The sequence below is a fragment of the Penaeus japonicus genome, unplaced genomic scaffold (genome assembly GCF_977035675.1).
Source record: "Penaeus japonicus unplaced genomic scaffold, GWHDUDI00000001_assembly GWHDUDI00000008, whole genome shotgun sequence".
In the NCBI taxonomy this organism is placed as follows: domain Eukaryota; kingdom Metazoa; phylum Arthropoda; class Malacostraca; order Decapoda; family Penaeidae; genus Penaeus; species Penaeus japonicus.
Genome location: NW_028234410.1, coordinates 31,171,044 through 31,188,543, shown reverse-complemented (window position 1 = coordinate 31,188,543; position 17,500 = coordinate 31,171,044). Strand labels below are relative to the sequence as shown.

Here is a 17,500-nt window from a genome sequence, read left to right as displayed (position 1 = left end):
TTTTCTTTTTTTACCTTACCTACAAAGCATAGTGTAGACTGAGCTGCAATATCACCTCTGTAGCTCTTCAAGAGGGTGCCTGTTGCAACATCGTACACCTGCAAAACAAAAGTAAAAAAATAAATAATGGGAAGTTATAATAACTTGGACTGTGTCAGACAGTAGAGGGAGCAGTGGGGGACTGGAAGGGGAAGAGAAGGAGAAAGAAATGGAGGAGGAGGAGGAGGAAGAAGAGATGAAGGAGGAGGAGGAGGAAGAAGAGATAGAGGAGGAGGAGGAGGAGGAGGAGGAGGAGGAGGAGGAGGAGGAGGAGAAGGAGAAGGAGAAGGAGAAGGAGAAGGAGAAGGAGAAGGAGAAGGAGAAGGAGAAGGAGAGGAAGGAGAAGGAGAAGGAGAAGGAGAAGGAGAAGGAGAGGGAGAAGGAGAAGGAGAAGGAGAAGGAGAAGGAGAAGGAGAAGGAGAAGGAGAAGGAGAAGAAGGAAAAGGAGAAGGAGAAGGAGAAGGAGAAGGAGAAGGAGAAAGAGAAGGAGAAGGAGAAGGAGAAGGAGAAGGAGAAGGAGAAGGAGAAGGAGAGGGAGAGGGAGAAGGAGAAGGAGAAGGAGAAGGAGAAGGAGAAGGAGAAGGAGAAGGAGAAGGAGAAGGAGAAGGAGAAGGAGAAGGAGAAGGAGAAGGAGGAGGAGAAGGAGAAGGAGAAGGAGAAGGAGAAGAAGGAGAAGGAGAAGGAGAAGGAGAAGGAGAAGGAGAAGGAGAAGGAGAAGGAGAAGAAGGAGAAGGAGAAGGAGAAGGAGAAGGAGGAGGAGGAGGAGGAGGAGGAGGAGGAGGAGGAGGAGGAGGAGGAGGAGGAGGAGGAGGAGGAAGAAGAAGAGATGAAGGAGGAGGAGGAAGAAGAGATGAAGGAGGAGGAAGAGGAAAACTCCCTCTCTCTTTCCTATCTCCTTTTCTCTCCCCCATCTTCTTCTCTCTCATTTCTCCCTCTCTGCCCCTATGTGACTCCCCTTTCCTCATATTCCATAACATACCTGTACCGACTCAGCCCCTGCATTGTTTGACGTAACTACAATGGCATCTACTAGTGGATCCATCTGCAAAAAAAGAGAAAATGTTGTCATACTGCAAACTTAAAAGATGTACTACATAATATTATAATAATAATAATAATAAAAACAATAATAATAATAATAATAATAATAATAAAACTATAATTACAATTCCCTTATACAAATTAGATTTATTGATTCATTTACAAATAGGTTCACAAGTGTTTAATCACCAAGGAGTCCTATTTTCCCCATTCCTTGAGTAATAATAATAATAATAATAATAATAATAATAATAATAATAATAATAATAATAATAATAATAATGATAATAATGATAATAATAATGATAGTAACAATAATAATAATAATAATAATAATAATAATAATAATAATAATAATAATAATAATAATAATAATAATAACAATAACAATAATAATTATTATTATTATTATCATTATCATCATTAGTATTATAATCATTATCATCATCATAATAATAATATTGATAACGATGATAAAAGAAACAAGTAAAAAATTCACAAAAATTCAAGAAATGGGATAAAAAGTCAGGTAGACCTAGTAATTAACTCTTTGATGAACAAGCAAATATAGAGTAATTTATATGTACATATAAACTTAATAACACAAAGCCATCATTGAGTGCATGTTTTCAGCATCAATGGGTTCAAATATACATAAATGTTTTAATATTGCTCATATGCATATTGAAACAAATAAACAAGTTCATTATGTCCTAATGCTATAAATAATAATAATAATAATAATAATAATAATAATAATAATAATAATAATAATAATAATGATAATGATAATGATGATCATAATGTGATGATGATGATGTGATAATTAAGACAATGTTATCTAATTAATAAATACTTTAAAAATTTAACTTTTCATTACCTTACAAGTTCCGTTTGCATCTCATGACAAGCACAGTACCAGGTATAAATGTCTCACATAATAAATTCATATCTTGGGAAACAATTTAATAAAGCCTCAATCTTTTTTTAGAGTTGTTGTGGATAGATGTAAAGATACAGGTAACACTAAATCAACTTCAACATGGCCAGAACATATTCTGAATGGATTTGGATTAATTTAATATTAAAACAATATGCTGATATGACCATAACACAGAGGTTCCTATTGTGAATAATCACCTAATGACTATCATAATATTGATTTCAGTAATATCCCTTGTTTCATGCCTTGGATCTTAATGGTTAGCTCCTACCTGAGTGATGCTACATCAAACCATACAATCTTATAAAACTTGTATAAATCAAATATTTCATATTTTTCATTTTCTTCAAGTGTTCATTAACAAGAATCAGGGGACACAAATGCATTTTGGTGGAAACCTCTAGGCTTGCTCTTGGTGAAGGGGAATTCTATTTTCTTTTACAAATTCTTTCTACTTTATTGGGATACAGGGCTTGCAACACACTCAGAATTCATTATGAACTGTGAGACCCTGTTCTTGAGTAATGGTAGTAAACAGCTAAAAGGACAAATAATAAAAATGTCTGCAGAAAGTGAAGATAAGTCCATAATCACCTATCAGTGATACCCCTGCAGGGTCTCAAACACTCCTTGAGGCTTCCATGCATTGTACACTCTGGTTTGCTATCATCTAAAGGGACAACCTCCACTTGTATATTCTGGCCAAAGTGAGCTTGCAGAATACCCTGGTGATTTCTGTCAAATAAGGAAGCAGTCCACACCTTATCTAGATGGGTAATTAGATGGAGGACTGTTGGCCTTTGCCTGAGCCATAGTGATTACGGGACTTACGGCCGTATTATCGAAAACTTTAAGTGGGCTTCGTTTGGTTATTCCCAGCGAAGAGTGCAGGTAACCCTACATTCAGTGATCATATTCTTAAGCATCCCAACACACAAGGCTAACGCTGGAGGTAGGTTGGTACACCTGCAGCATGGGATTACGTGAGATGCTGTGATTGCTGTTGGTTTTTTATGTTAACCCATTAGCAGCGGATGGCATGATTTGCTGCAAAGGCAGAGTCAGTCATAGACACGGATGGCACCATGCCAGACATGTAAAATAGCCATCCTACTGCACAAACATTTTTTTAACACCGTGACCAATGGGTTAAATAGACCTGTTGTTGAAGAATAAACAGCTAAATAAATAAAGACACATAAAAATAAAAATATACTTCTATCTATATTAGTAATAACAAAAATATGCAAGGATATTCAAAATATATAAACATACTTATATTGAGATCTCTTGTCAGGAAGCTTTGCGCACTTGTTATACTGCCTTTAACCCTATGACGACGGTGCGTCACACCCGTGTGACACAGCCAAACTCCCGATGCCGGGGCGTCAAGCCAGTATGACGATTTTAATGCAATATTGCAATCGCCCAGCATTGGGGTCTTCGCGTAGCGAGTGCCCCGTCGGGAAAGGGTTAAGAGTAGCATTAGGCAAATATTAGCCCTGTCATGAGAGGGTTATCCCACTGTGGATGGGGTGCCTAAGAACTTAACTGGCAGTCAGAACAAGCGGTTGACAATGCTGGCGGCACCGGCTAAAAATTAGAGGAAAGGGGAGAATGTTTTCTATGCCCTCCAGGCAATGCAGACTGGCTTAGCCCATTAGCAGCGGATGCCATGATTTGCTGCAAAGGCAGAGTCGGTCATAGACGCGGGTGGCACTGTGCCAGACAATGTAAACCAGCTATCTTACAGCACCAATATTTTTGGGCGCACTAGCCACGAGTCTGGGCTGTCTGCTCGCTCACCCCAAGTGTCGGCCTTGACCAAATATCTTGTTACCGGCGTCTGATGCAAAAACCACGAAACGTGTCAGCACATCATCTGGCGCAAATGGGTTAAGGAATATGTCAAGTTTCTATAATTGGTTATAAAGCATCATAAAACCCATTGAAATTGGTATCAATGGAGTCCTTGTGATGTATAGTGCGCACTTAGAGTGGTTTCAGTTAGTGTTATCTAACATTATCAACAATACTAGACACAATGAAAGGGTAAGGCATGAAGTATCCTAAGGATATTTCCCAGTAAAATCAGTAACTATTTGGAATGAGCACGGTTATTTTCTGTGTAAATAGCAGGGCTGTGCCCCCTACAACCCAACTTAAGAGCAGGGACTGCAGCCCCCAATACCTTACAAATGTACATCATACATCACAAGTAATCCATCGTTACCAATTTTGATGGGATTTCTGACACAGACCTCTTATAGAAAATTACCAGAAATGAAGATAAGATACAACTTTGTTATCACTGAAAAACACATTCCCTGCCTCACACCGTGACAGTCCCCTTGAAATTTATAATGTCTAATTTTGTGAACATTCTTCATCTTCTGTATGATGTTCTGCAATATAATGGAGAACCTACGACTTATAGCTACGAGGAGGTTAAGTTCCTATCTTCATTTCTGCTGCACTAATTTCCGAAATCTAGCTTAAAAATCGTTCAAAAACCACATCTAATGAGATCTTACGACCAGTGTCCTGAAAACATTCCGCATTGACTCATCTCCTTTCATAATCCCCAATACACAAATACTTTCGTGTGTTCATCAAAACAATAACATAATCCAGAAATGGCTATAGAGATTAGTCAACGTCAACAAGCCTTAATTTAGACTTACAGCGAAGTTTTGTGCAGGAATCAGCTTGAGTCCGTACCCGCTTCCCACATTTGTTTACAATACGGTGTTCCTCACGTGGACCCTTGGTAGAGTAGGAATAAGCCAAGAATTTAATTGTTTCTACAGACCATTAATTACAATTCTAACGATATATAATATTATATCAATACTTTATTTTAATTATTAGCTTATTTTATTCTCATTGATGGTTTATAAAAAAATATTAATATAAAATAATTTGTTTCTGTATTAACAATTTATGTTTAAATTTCGTCCGAATCTCTTCTTTCTTTATAAAAGAAAAGCATTTATGTGTTCGATTTATATATGATCTATGGTTTACACACGTTCATAGGTATACCATTTTAAAAAATGCTTGTTCATAAACCCATGTATTGATATATACATAATACGACTCGTGAAAATTAAGTACTTTATACGTTAAGGGGCTCGAACGCACAGATCTCGTGTGCGTGTGCGTGTGCGTGTGCGTGTGCGTGTGCGTGTGCGTGTGCGTGTGCGTGTGTGTGTGCGTGTGCGTGTGCGTGTGCGTGTGTGTGGGTGGGTGTGTAGTGACCGGGATGTTATGGAGATGATTAATGACTTAAATCCGTCTATAAAAAATGGAATTTGTGTGTTTTTCCACTATGTGACCGAGGATGTTGTCGTTATATGCAAGTAACACTATATGTCAGAGAGGTGAAATTTTATTTATATGTATCATTTACTTCATATAATTATTAGTAAGATTCTCCTGCTTTTCGGTGTAACAGAAAACGTGTTGTCACAGTAATTAAAACTGCAGGTATAAACGGATAACTTTAACACTTCTCGTTATCAATTTATTTTTTCTGTTAAAGGAAACTATCCTGATCTAAATTACTCAACAAATTAACGGCCATACCTTGGTTGTGTTTTTTTTCTCTTTTCTTAATATATCCCTTTGGGTAAATTGAATGAGAGGGATATTAGATAACCCTGGATTTGGGATATAATAAAGAAATACCAAGGTAAAGGGACGCTACACACACACACACACACACACACACACACACACACACACACACACACACACATACATACATACACACACACACACACACACACACACACACACACACACACACACACACACACACACACACACACATATATACATATATACATATATATATATATATGTAGCCGCAAGGTCTGAAAATAGCGGCACACATCAAAAATGGATAAATAAAATGGAGCGCCGAGGGGCGTAGGTCCGAGTCAAACGACTGCTGAGAGGTGTCTGAGCTTTATTGTACAAAGGAAGATATATAAAATTCTCTGACTTGGTTATGATTACATATATATATTTATATAAAGAATATAATATTATAAAAAGAGTAACATATAACAAAACAAGTATTGCTATATATCTTGAACAATAAATCTATTTAAAACTCTTTCAAAAGCTCCGAGTCCTAAATGAGAAACGGAGTGATGCAGACTCACTAAAGAAAACGGAGTGAGACTAGAGGGGTATCTAAAGCATGTCGTGCTGTAACATACTCCCCACCATAGGAGGGTACTCCTATCAAAAGTGAAATACATAGCACCAAAGTTACAATCTTAACTATAAATTTGAACCGTACAATACAACTTAGGCAAGTTAACAGAAATTACTGAAATATAATTTTTCAAAGGGAAACCTGCAAATAAAGGAGCATTTTGGCAAATAGGAACAAGTGTTGCTTAGGCACTAAAGTCTAAAAAGATACAAGTACTAATTAAGCACCTTATACAATTCAAATAAGAATTTTATAAAATAATCATTAAATGCATAATGACAATAAGTCAGGCATAAGATATAGTGATCAAATACAAAGTATATAACTCTGAGATATAAAAATACAAAAATATGTTGTACAATATAAATTGCAAGAGGTATAATAACGTATACAAAGAATGTAATACAAGGTATAAAAATAAATGGATACAGAGTAAAAAAATACAAATTATAACATAAGTACAAAGTAAATCATTACCTAAGTACAAAATGTAAAACACAAATGGTATTACATCAAACTATGATTAAGATAAAATATAATTAAGTAACCCATAAATTGAGAATCACAAGTTACAGTCACAGTACAAACTAAAAGCATTAATTGCATCATATAAATGTAGATAATTACACTTTTAAAGGAACAAATAAAATATTTGGGACAAAGGAACCAACAATTCACAATGAATTTCCTTGTCACACACGTAAATTTGATTCACAAACTTACAAGTTAATTCCTGAAATTACAGATCTAATCGTGAGGGTGCATGAATGGTACGACCTCTACGAGTTACAGACCCAATATTAGGGACAGAGTCTTCATCATCACTAAAAGTTTGATTATTCTCTTCAACTGAGTTGGTTACATTTGAGGTAGGATCAAGAATAGGGACTGAGACCTCAGAAACAACATCTTCTTCACCATCTCTAATCAATGTAGGTACAGAAACTTCAGCAGAATTAGCAGACTCATCCTGTTCTGTTGGAGGGTCTACACTACTGGCTTCTGAATCCAGAGGTGGAGTAACAAAGGTGGAAGAAGATCCAGTTTCAGAATCATCAGACTCCAGTGAGCTTACAATTTCAAGATCATGCAATCGTTGTACAGGCCTAGAATAAATCCCTTTGGCTGTTTTTACTTTGACACTTCGGATTACACCATCAGAGCCAGGGAATGTTTCAACAACCATACCTAAAGGCCACTTAATCCTAGGAACATAATCGTCCTTAACTAATACAATAGTTCCCTTCTTAATATTACCACTAGGAACAAATTTCTTAACAGTGAGGGGTAAGTTCCTGAGATAATCATTACTCCAAAGTGTCCAAAATTTGTTAAGTCTCTGTTGGCGTAAGATTTCTCGATCACTCAAATCCTCAACAGTAACTTCACAAGGGACATCGTCTACATCAAGCAACATTCCTGCTGTGCGGCCAATCAAAAATTTGGAAGGTGTTAAAACCTCATCTAGATCAGTTTCAGAACCCATGAAAGTAAGGGGGCGAGAATTTATACAAGCTTCAACCTCATGGAGAGTAGTCTCCAATTCCATTCTGTTGAGACACTTAATTCCCAATGACTTCTTAAGGGAAGATTTTACTGATCTGATGAGTCTTTCCCACCAACCTCCCCACCATGGGGACAAAGGCATGATAAACTTCCATTGAGGAGAAAGAGGTCCGAAGGTGGTACGAAGAATATTAGCAGCACTGACAAACGTCTTAGCATTATCTGAATAGATAACTGAAGGCATTCCTCTACGTGCAGCAAATCTCTTCATGGCAAATACACAATCGGATACTGTTAACGACTCTGTTAATTCTAAATGAATGGCACGTATAACAGCACAGGTGAATAGCAAAATGTAGAACTTCTTTCCTGGAAAATCTGCACAAAACAATGGACCAGCATAATCTACACCCGTAACACTGAAGGGGGGAGCAGATTGAACTCTCAATTTCGGGAGAGGGGCAACAGGTTGATTACATGGCTTTGAATCAAGACGTTTGCACATCATACAATCTTTACATACAGATTTCACTAAACGTCTGACTCCCATAATAAAATATTCATTACGTAAAGTGCTGATCAAAGTAGAAGTTCCAGTATGTTTCAGAAGAGAATGTTGAAACCTGACCAAAAGTTTAGCAAATTGACCTTTGGGAATGATAATTGGGTGTTTATTCTCATAGGTCAGATCAGCATTCTCTAGGCGTCCCTTGACTCTCAGAAGGCCAGACCCATCTAATATAGGGTCTAGTCGGTTTAGGTAACTACCCTTAGGTAGAGGCTTTTTCTTGGTCAACAGATCAATCTCATTAGAATAAGCCTCTGCCTGTACAAATTTAATCAAGATAAGCTTGGCAGAAGTAAGCTCATCATGATTGAGATTACCAGACAATTTTATAGAACCAGTCTTAACATTGTTTATGAATCTCTTAGACCAGGCCACTACATTTATTGCTCGAGTTAGTGTTCCCCATCTTTCAACATCAAACAACTTGATAGGAACAACATTCAGGTGAACAGAGGTGTTAACACTGCGTGATTCTTCTAAGGGTACATTGATATCTTCCTCCGTAAGGATTACCTCTTCATTATCTAAATGGGAGGATAGCCAAGAGGGACCTTTCATCCAAACATCAGACTGTACGAGATCAGCAGCTAACAGACCTCGAGTTAACAAGTCAGCAGGGTTATCTTTGCCGGGACAATGGAACCAACAACTAGGAGAACTCAAACTTTGGATCTCAGCTACACGATTGGAGACAAAAACCTTCCAATTATTGGCATTCCCCTTTATCCAGTGAAGTGTAACTTTAGAATCTGTCCAACAGAAAATCTTGATATTTTCATCTAAATTGAGGGCAGATTTAACAAACTTAACTAATCGTGCTGACATTAAGGCACCTAGTAATTCCAGTCTCGGCAAAGTCACCTTCTTGATGGGTGCTATCCTAGCTCGAGCAATTACAAGATTTACCTTAAAAGATCCATCAGTCTGGGGTGCTCGGAGATATACACAAGAGCCATACCCCTTTTCAGATGCATCTCCAAAGGCATGTAGTTCAAGGCCGGTCATCAGATTCCACATTTCTGTAAAATAGCAACGATCAATATACCATTCTTTCAGGCATGAAAGAGATCGGGTCCATGTATTAAATTTGGTCTGTAACTCATTAGGTACGGGTTCATCCCAGTCAAGTCCCAACCTCCAAATCTCCTGAAAATTGATCTTAGCAAACATGACAATTGGACTGATAAAACCCAAGGGGTCAAAGAGTCTAGCAATAAGGCTGAGGATAATCCTCTTAGTGAATACAATTTGAAATAAGGGGGGTTCTAAATGGACACCTTCGTATGAAAAGGAATCAGAATGAAAGAACCATTTCATTCCAAGGATCTTAGTGGAATCTTTCATCGATTCCAAAGGTATTTCTTGCTTCTCTGACAATTCAATATCTACTTTATCACATCGTACGAGAGTCATACCAGCCTTGGACAGAATGAGTGAAGCCTCTTCAAATTTAATCCTAGTTTCCTCAATGGTATTACCTCCCGTCAACCAGTCATCCACATAAAGGTTCTCCCTTAACTCCTCTACTACAGTAGAAGGACTCTGTGATTTGAGATGCAACTTCACAGTAGCGTTTAGCAAGAAGGGGCTGCTCGTGTTACCAAAGGGCACTCTGGCAAAACGCATGACCTGGACCGAACCGTGTCGTCTCATTAAGAAACGATGAACATCTCGGTCCTGTGGGGCCACACTGATTTGTAAGAAAGCCTGTTTAATATCAGCGGCCAAAGCAAACTTCCAACGCCTAAAACGCAGGAGGACCTGTACTAAGTCAGGATTGAGGGAAGGACCAGTTAGTAAACAATCATTGAGGGATAAGTCATTAAATGATTTGGAGGAGGCATCAAACACAGGTCTTACCTTAGTGGTAGTACTGTTCTCTTTAACTACAGGTCTGTGAGGTAGATAAAATACAGGGTTAGAGGTGCTTATATCATCTGAATGGACCTCTTCAATTATACCCTCTCTTTCATATCCTTCTAAAATTCCCTGATAGTTCTCCTTGAGTTCTGGGTTTCTATCCAATTTCTGTTCCAACCTTTTGAACCTCTTTTGAGCTAGAGAATGGTTATTTACTAGACACTTTTTTACCTTCTCTGACTTCCAAGGCAGAGCGACTTCATACCGGCCATCTTTGATTTTAATCTCTTTGGCAAACTGAATTAGAATAGGATCACAGGAAAATGGGTCAAGGGCAGATTCTTTGTGATGGATGCCTATTGATTCGAGGTCCCAAAATTGCCTAAGTTCGTTATCGGAGACCTCACTAACGCATAGGAAATTGGCTTGGTCAGAGGTGCTAGTTTCAGAAGACGTCCAGCAGCCTGCCAGGACCCAACCAAACACGGTCTTCTGAGCCACTAAGTCCTTAAACCTTCGTAACGGGCAATCAGTATAGGTCAGTTTCCAATAATAATCCTGGCCGATTAATATGTCCACTTCTAGACTGTGTCGAGTGGCATAATTATCGGCCATAACAAGATCGGAAAAGCCCTTCAGTAAATCACCAGGTACGATATATCTTTCCAATATAGAAGAAATCTTAGGAACCTCAGCTACAACCAGGGATTGAGAGGAGCCTGCTAAGTCTGCAATTTGTAGATTATAAAAATTAGAGGTGGTGGTTGTTTTAGCCCCTCCAAAGACACTGTTTTGAACGGATTCAGACTTGACCCATTTAGGTTTGACCCTCTTGACAAATTTGGAAGACACATAAGAACTGTCGGCACCTGAATCAAACAATAAAGTAGCTTCAAACTTTCTACCATCCTGACCCACTACTAAAACTTGAGCAGTCTGGAGCACAGTTTTGGTGACGTTTGAAGTTCCAGCTAGAGTCACTCCAACTTGATTTGTGAAGGACCAGCTCCATCAGGAAGAGTAGTACCTTTAGCTACAGATTGGTGCGACTGGTCAAGCTTATCAGACTCCCTAAACTTATCAGATGGGGCCGTAGTCTGATTCTCTTCATTTTTACCCTCACATAAGGTCTCATGGTGACGACCCTTACATTTCGTACACCGTGACTGACACATTTTATACCAATGACTCCCTTCAGACATCTTAAACAAATCCCAGCAGCTTTAACCTTTTCTCTCCTCTCATTTAGAGGTAATTTAAGATAGGAAAAGCATTTCCCTGTACCATGAGCTTTCTGACAAAATGCGCAAATTGGCTTAGAGGGGACCCTTAGGCTGAGAAGAGTTATGCAAGGCTGAAGCAGTTATAGTCTTTGGTATTTTGGTTTGTAGTGCTGCTGGGCATAGAATAAGCAAGGGGTTGATGAGTTTTCCTTTTATGAAAAATCTGATTCAGAATTTGAGGAATTTGCTTAAGTCATATCTACATTCATCTGTCCTCCATTCTTCTTTCAGGATCAACTGGAATTATATAAAGTATGTGCCTCATTAAAGCAAATTCATACTGGCTAGGGGGCACTCCTAGCATCTTGAGACACCTGACATGAGTACACAACGTGTTGTGGAAGTTGGTTAAATCAGAATTATCAGACTTACCCTTTAAAGAAGGATATTGTAAATGAATAAGTTCAGTAAGATGAGCATCTATAATAAGATCATCTCTACCATATCTTTCCTTGAGAAGCTCACAGGCTTCAGAGTAGGCACTGCTGGTAGTTGGGAACCCCTTGAGGGCCTCTGCCGGCGTCCCGACCAGGCAACTACGTAGATAACTGAGCTTGGTGACGTCAGCAAGATCGCTTTCGTCTATGTTAGATGTGAAGAAATGCCAGAATTGTGTCCACATTAGCTCGTCGTCATCAAACTTAATTAACTCTAGGTCGGGTTAATTTGGTCGGAGCCTTAATTACAATTTTACCCGAGTCTACGTTTGATGACGCCACAAAGGGGGCACTACGTGGAGACTCATTTATCACTAACCACTCACGACGCTTGACAGCAAGGTCTGACAAGTCAAGGTGTAATTCCCTACGAGGTTTTTCCAACAGTTTCTATGTCCTCTGTGAGATTGTAAGTTATTTGATGATCCTCCAACTTTTCTTGCCACTTTAACAACGCATCCCAAATGTGTTCTCACCTTAACGGCACTAGATTCTTGTTCTTGGAGCGCGAGGTTAAGAGGTCAGCAGAGACTGTGGCATAGAAGGCCAGATTCTCTCGGTGTGCCAGGCACTCCCTCTATCCATTTTTCAGTAACGGTGCGACGTCAGGAACTGGAACTACAACAGAATCCTGCCTTCTCCCGGGTTGGGCACCAAATATGTAGCCGCAAGGTCTGAAAATAGCGGCACACATCAAAAATGGATAAATAAAATGGAGCGCCGAGGGGCGTAGGTCCGAGTCAAACGACTGCTGAGAGGTGTCTGAGCTTTATTGTACAAAGGAAGATATATAAAATTCTCTGACTTGGTTATGATTACATATATATATTTATATAAAGAATATAATATTATAAAAAGAGTAACATATAACAAAACAAGTATTGCTATATATCTTGAACAATAAATCTATTTAAAACTCTTTCAAAAGCTCCGAGTCCTAAATGAGAAACGGAGTGATGCAGACTCACTAAAGAAAACGGAGTGAGACTAGAGGGGTATCTAAAGCATGTCGTGCTGTAACATACAAAGTATATAACTCTGAGATATAAAAATACAAAAATATGTTGTACAATATAAATTGCAAGAGGTATAATAACGTATACAAAGAATGTAATACAAGGTATAAAAATAAATGGATACAGAGTAAAAAAATACAAATTATAACATAAGTACAAAGTAAATCATTACCTAAGTACAAAATGTAAAACACAAATGGATTACATCAAACTATGATTAAGATAAAATATAATTAAGTAACCCATAAATTGAGAATCACAAGTTACAGTCACAGTACAAACTAAAAGCATTAATTGCATCATATAAATGTAGATAATTACACTTTTAAAGGAACAAATAAAATATTTGGGACAAAGGAACCAACAATTCACAATGAATTTCCTTGTCACACACGTAAATTTGATTCACAAACTTACAAGTTAATTCCTGAAATTACAGATCTAATCGTGAGGGTGCATGAATGGTACGACCTCTACGAGTTACAGACCCAATATTAGGGACAGAGTCTTCATCATCACTAAAAGTTTGATTATTCTCTTCAACTGAGTTGGTTACATTTGAGGTAGGATCAAGAATAGGGACTGAGACCTCAGAAACAACATCTTCTTCACCATCTCTAATCAATGTAGGTACAGAAACTTCAGCAGAATTAGCAGACTCATCCTGTTCTGTTGGAGGGTCTACACTACTGGCTTCTGAATCCAGAGGTGGAGTAACAAAGGTGGAAGAAGATCCAGTTTCAGAATCATCAGACTCCAGTGAGCTTACAATTTCAAGATCATGCAATCGTTGTACAGGCCTAGAATAAATCCCTTTGGCTGTTTTTACTTTGACACTTCGGATTACACCATCAGAGCCAGGGAATGTTTCAACAACCATACCTAAAGGCCACTTAATCCTAGGAACATAATCGTCCTTAACTAATACAATAGTTCCCTTCTTAATATTACCACTAGGAACAAATTTTCTTAACAGTGAGGGGTAAGTTCCTGAGATAATCATTACTCCAAAGTGTCCAAAATTTGTTAAGTCTCTGTTGGCGTAAGATTTCTCGATCACTCAAATCCTCAACAGTAACTTCACAAGGGACATCGTCTACATCAAGCAACATTCCTGCTGTGCGGCCAATCAAAAATTTGGAAGGTGTTAAAACCTCATCTAGATCAGTTTCAGAACCCATGAAAGTAAGGGGGCGAGAATTTATACAAGCTTCAACCTCATGGAGAGTAGTCTCCAATTCCATTCTGTTGAGACACTTAATTCCCAATGACTTCTTAAGGGAAGATTTTACTGATCTGATGAGTCTTTCCCACCAACCTCCCCACCATGGGGACAAAGGCATGATAAACTTCCATTGAGGAGAAAGAGGTCCGAAGGTGGTACGAAGAATATTAGCAGCACTGACAAACGTCTTAGCATTATCTGAATAGATAACTGAAGGCATTCCTCTACGTGCAGCAAATCTCTTCATGGCAAATACACAATCGGATACTGTTAACGACTCTGTTAATTCTAAATGAATGGCACGTATAACAGCACAGGTGAATAGCAAAATGTAGAACTTCTTTCCTGGAAAATCTGCACAAAACAATGGACCAGCATAATCTACACCCGTAACACTGAAGGGGGGAGCAGATTGAACTCTCAATTTCGGGAGAGGGGCAACAGGTTGATTACATGGCTTTGAATCAAGACGTTTGCACATCATACAATCTTTACATACAGATTTCACTAAACGTCTGACTCCCATAATAAAATATTCATTACGTAAAGTGCTGATCAAAGTAGAAGTTCCAGTATGTTTCAGAAGAGAATGTTGAAACCTGACCAAAAGTTTAGCAAATTGACCTTTGGGAATGATAATTGGGTGTTTATTCTCATAGGTCAGATCAGCATTCTCTAGGCGTCCCTTGACTCTCAGAAGGCCAGACCCATCTAATATAGGGTCTAGTCGGTTTAGGTAAACTACCCGTAGGTAGAGGCTTTTTCTTGGTCAACAGATCAATCTCATTAGAATAAGCCTCTGCCTGTACAAATTTAATCAAGATAAGCTTGGCAGAAGTAAGCTCATCATGATTGAGATTACCAGACAATTTTTATAGAACCAGTCTTAACATTGTTTATGAATTCTTAGACCAGGCCACTACATTTATTGCTCGAGTTAGTGTTCCCCATCTTTTCAACATCAAACAACTTGATAGGAACAACATTCAGGTGAACAGAGGTGTTAACACTGCGTGATTCTTCTAAGGGTACATTGATATCTTCCTCCGTAAGGATTACCTCTTCATTATCTAAATGGGAGGATAGCCAAGAGGGACCTTTCATCCAAACATCAGACTGTACGAGATCAGCAGCTAACAGACCTCGAGTTAACAAGTCAGCAGGGTTATCTTTGCCGGGACAATGGAACCAACAACTAGGAGAACTCAAACTTTGGATCTCAGCTACACGATTGGAGACAAAAACCTTCCAATTATTGGCATTCCCCTTTATCCAGTGAAGTGTAACTTTAGAATCTGTCCAACAGAAAATCTTGATATTTTCATCTAAATTGAGGGCAGATTTAACAAACTTAACTAATCGTGCTGACATTAAGGCACCTAGTAATTCCAGTCTCGGCAAAGTCACCTTCTTGATGGGTGCTATCCTAGCTCGAGCAATTACAAGATTTACCTTAAAAGATCCATCAGTCTGGGGTGCTCGGAGATATACACAAGAGCCATACCCCTTTTCAGATGCATCTCCAAAGGCATGTAGTTCAAGGCCGGTCATCAGATTCCACATTTCTGTAAAATAGCAACGATCAATATACCATTCTTTCAGGCAATGAAAGAGATCGGGTCCATGTATTAAATTTGGTCTGTAACTCATTAGGTACGGGTTCATCCCAGTCAGTCCCAACCTCCAAATCTCCTGAAAATTGATCTTAGCAAACATGACAATTGGACTGATAAAACCCAAGGGGTCAAAGAGTCTAGCAATAAGGCTGAGGATAATCCTCTTAGTGAATACAATTTGAAATAAGGGGGGTTCTAAATGGACACCTTCGTATGAAAAGGGAATCAGAATGAAAGAACCATTTCATTCCAAGGATTCTTAGTGGAATCTTTCATCGATTCCAAAGGTATTTCTTGCTTCTCTGACAATTCAATATCTACTTTATCACATCGTACGAGAGTCATACCAGCCTTGGACAGAATGAGTGAAGCCTCTTCAAATTTAATCCTAGTTTCCTCAATGGTATTACCTCCCGTCAACCAGTCATCCACATAAAGGTTCTCCCTTAACTCCTCTACTACAGTAGAAGGACTCTGTGATTTGAGATGCAACTTCACAGTAGCGTTTAGCAAGAAGGGGCTGCTCGTGTTACCAAAGGGCACTCTGGCAAAACGCATGACCTGGACCGAACCGTGTCGTCTCATTAAGAAACGATGAACATCTCGGTCCTGTGGGGCCACACTGATTTGTAAGAAAGCCTGTTTAATATCAGCGGCCAAAGCAAACTTCCAACGCCTAAAACGCAGGAGGACCTGTACTAAGTCAGGATTGAGGGAAGGACCAGTTAGTAAACAATCATTGAGGGATAAGTCATTAAATGATTTGGAGGAGGCATCAAACACAGGTCTTACCTTAGTGGTAGTACTGTTCTCTTTAACTACAGGTCTGTGAGGTAGATAAAATACAGGGTTAGAGGTGCTTATATCATCTGAATGGACCTCTTCAATTATACCCTCTCTTTCATATCCTTCTAAAATTCCCTGATAGTTCTCCTTGAGTTCTGGGTTTCTATCCAATTTCTGTTCCAACCTTTTGAACCTCTTTTGAGCTAGAGAATGGTTATTTACTAGACACTTTTTTACCTTCTCTGACTTCCAAGGCAGAGCGACTTCATACCGGCCATCTTTGATTTTAATCTCTTTGGCAAACTGAATTAGAATAGGATCACAGGAAAATGGGTCAAGGGCAGATTCTTTGTGATGGATGCCTATTGATTCGAGGTCCCAAAATTGCCTAAGTTCGTTATCGGAGACCTCACTAACGCATAGGAAATTGGCTTGGTCAGAGGTGCTAGTTCAGAAGACGTCCAGCAGCCTGCCAGGACCCAACCAAACACGGTCTTCTGAGCCACTAAGTCCTTAAACCTTCGTAACGGGCAATCAGTATAGGTCAGTTTCCAATAATAATCCTGGCCGATTAATATGTCCACTTCTAGACTGTGTCGAGTGGCATAATTATCGGCCATAACAAGATCGGAAAAGCCCTTCAGTAAATCACCAGGTACGATATATCTTTCCAATATAGAAGAAATCTTAGGAACCTCAGCTACAACCAGGGATTGAGAGGAGCCTGCTAAGTCTGCAATTTGTAGATTATAAAAATTAGAGGTGGTGGTTGTTTTAGCCCCTCCAAAGACACTGTTTTGAACGGATTCAGACTTGACCCATTTAGGTTTGACCCTCTTGACAAATTTGGAAGACACATAAGAACTGTCGGCACCTGAATCAAACAATAAAGTAGCTTCAAACTTTCTACCATCCTGACCCACTACTAAAACTTGAGCAGTCTGGAGCACAG

General features: G+C 38.8%; 3 protein-coding genes across 4 annotated transcripts in view; all 3 read right to left on the bottom strand.

Annotated features, from left to right (window-relative positions):
- The window catches only part of LOC122247879 (WD repeat-containing protein 18), a 27,926-nt gene that overhangs the window by 6,803 nt on the left and 3,623 nt on the right, over positions 1-17,500 (bottom strand). The window contains exons 1-3 of one of the 2 annotated variants that reach the window (XM_043007567.2): positions 4,708-4,799; positions 1,019-1,081; positions 20-98 (exon numbers count right to left, since the gene is read on the bottom strand). In XM_043007567.2, coding sequence (XP_042863501.2) covers positions 20-98; positions 1,019-1,081 — 142 coding nt within the window. In that variant the 5' untranslated portion in view covers positions 4,708-4,799. Of the gene's footprint in view, positions 1-19; positions 99-1,018; positions 1,082-4,707; positions 4,800-17,500 lie in introns of those variants that run through there. The other variant, XM_086539293.1, reaches the window with a different exon arrangement.
- Positions 5,980-12,892, bottom strand: LOC147471488 (uncharacterized). The gene has a single exon (XM_086539291.1). The coding sequence runs from the start codon at positions 10,798-10,800 to the stop codon at positions 6,991-6,993; it is 3,810 nt and encodes a 1,269-aa protein (XP_086395417.1). The 5' UTR covers positions 10,801-12,892; the 3' UTR covers positions 5,980-6,990.
- The window catches only part of LOC147471487 (uncharacterized), a 7,353-nt gene continuing 1,354 nt past the window's right edge, over positions 11,502-17,500 (bottom strand). The window contains exons 1-12 of the mRNA XM_086538855.1: positions 16,962-17,500; positions 16,099-16,851; positions 15,070-15,925; positions 14,751-14,869; positions 13,982-14,603; positions 13,359-13,911; positions 12,931-12,943; positions 12,528-12,579; positions 12,382-12,436; positions 12,163-12,272; positions 11,750-12,050; positions 11,502-11,631 (exon numbers count right to left, since the gene is read on the bottom strand). The exon at positions 16,962-17,500 is cut by the window's right edge and continues 1,354 nt beyond it. Of these exons, the coding sequence (XP_086394981.1) occupies positions 11,502-11,631; positions 11,750-12,050; positions 12,163-12,272; positions 12,382-12,436; positions 12,528-12,579; positions 12,931-12,943; positions 13,359-13,911; positions 13,982-14,603; positions 14,751-14,869; positions 15,070-15,925; positions 16,099-16,851; positions 16,962-17,500 (4,103 nt within the window). The remainder of the gene's footprint in view (positions 11,632-11,749; positions 12,051-12,162; positions 12,273-12,381; positions 12,437-12,527; positions 12,580-12,930; positions 12,944-13,358; positions 13,912-13,981; positions 14,604-14,750; positions 14,870-15,069; positions 15,926-16,098; positions 16,852-16,961) is intronic.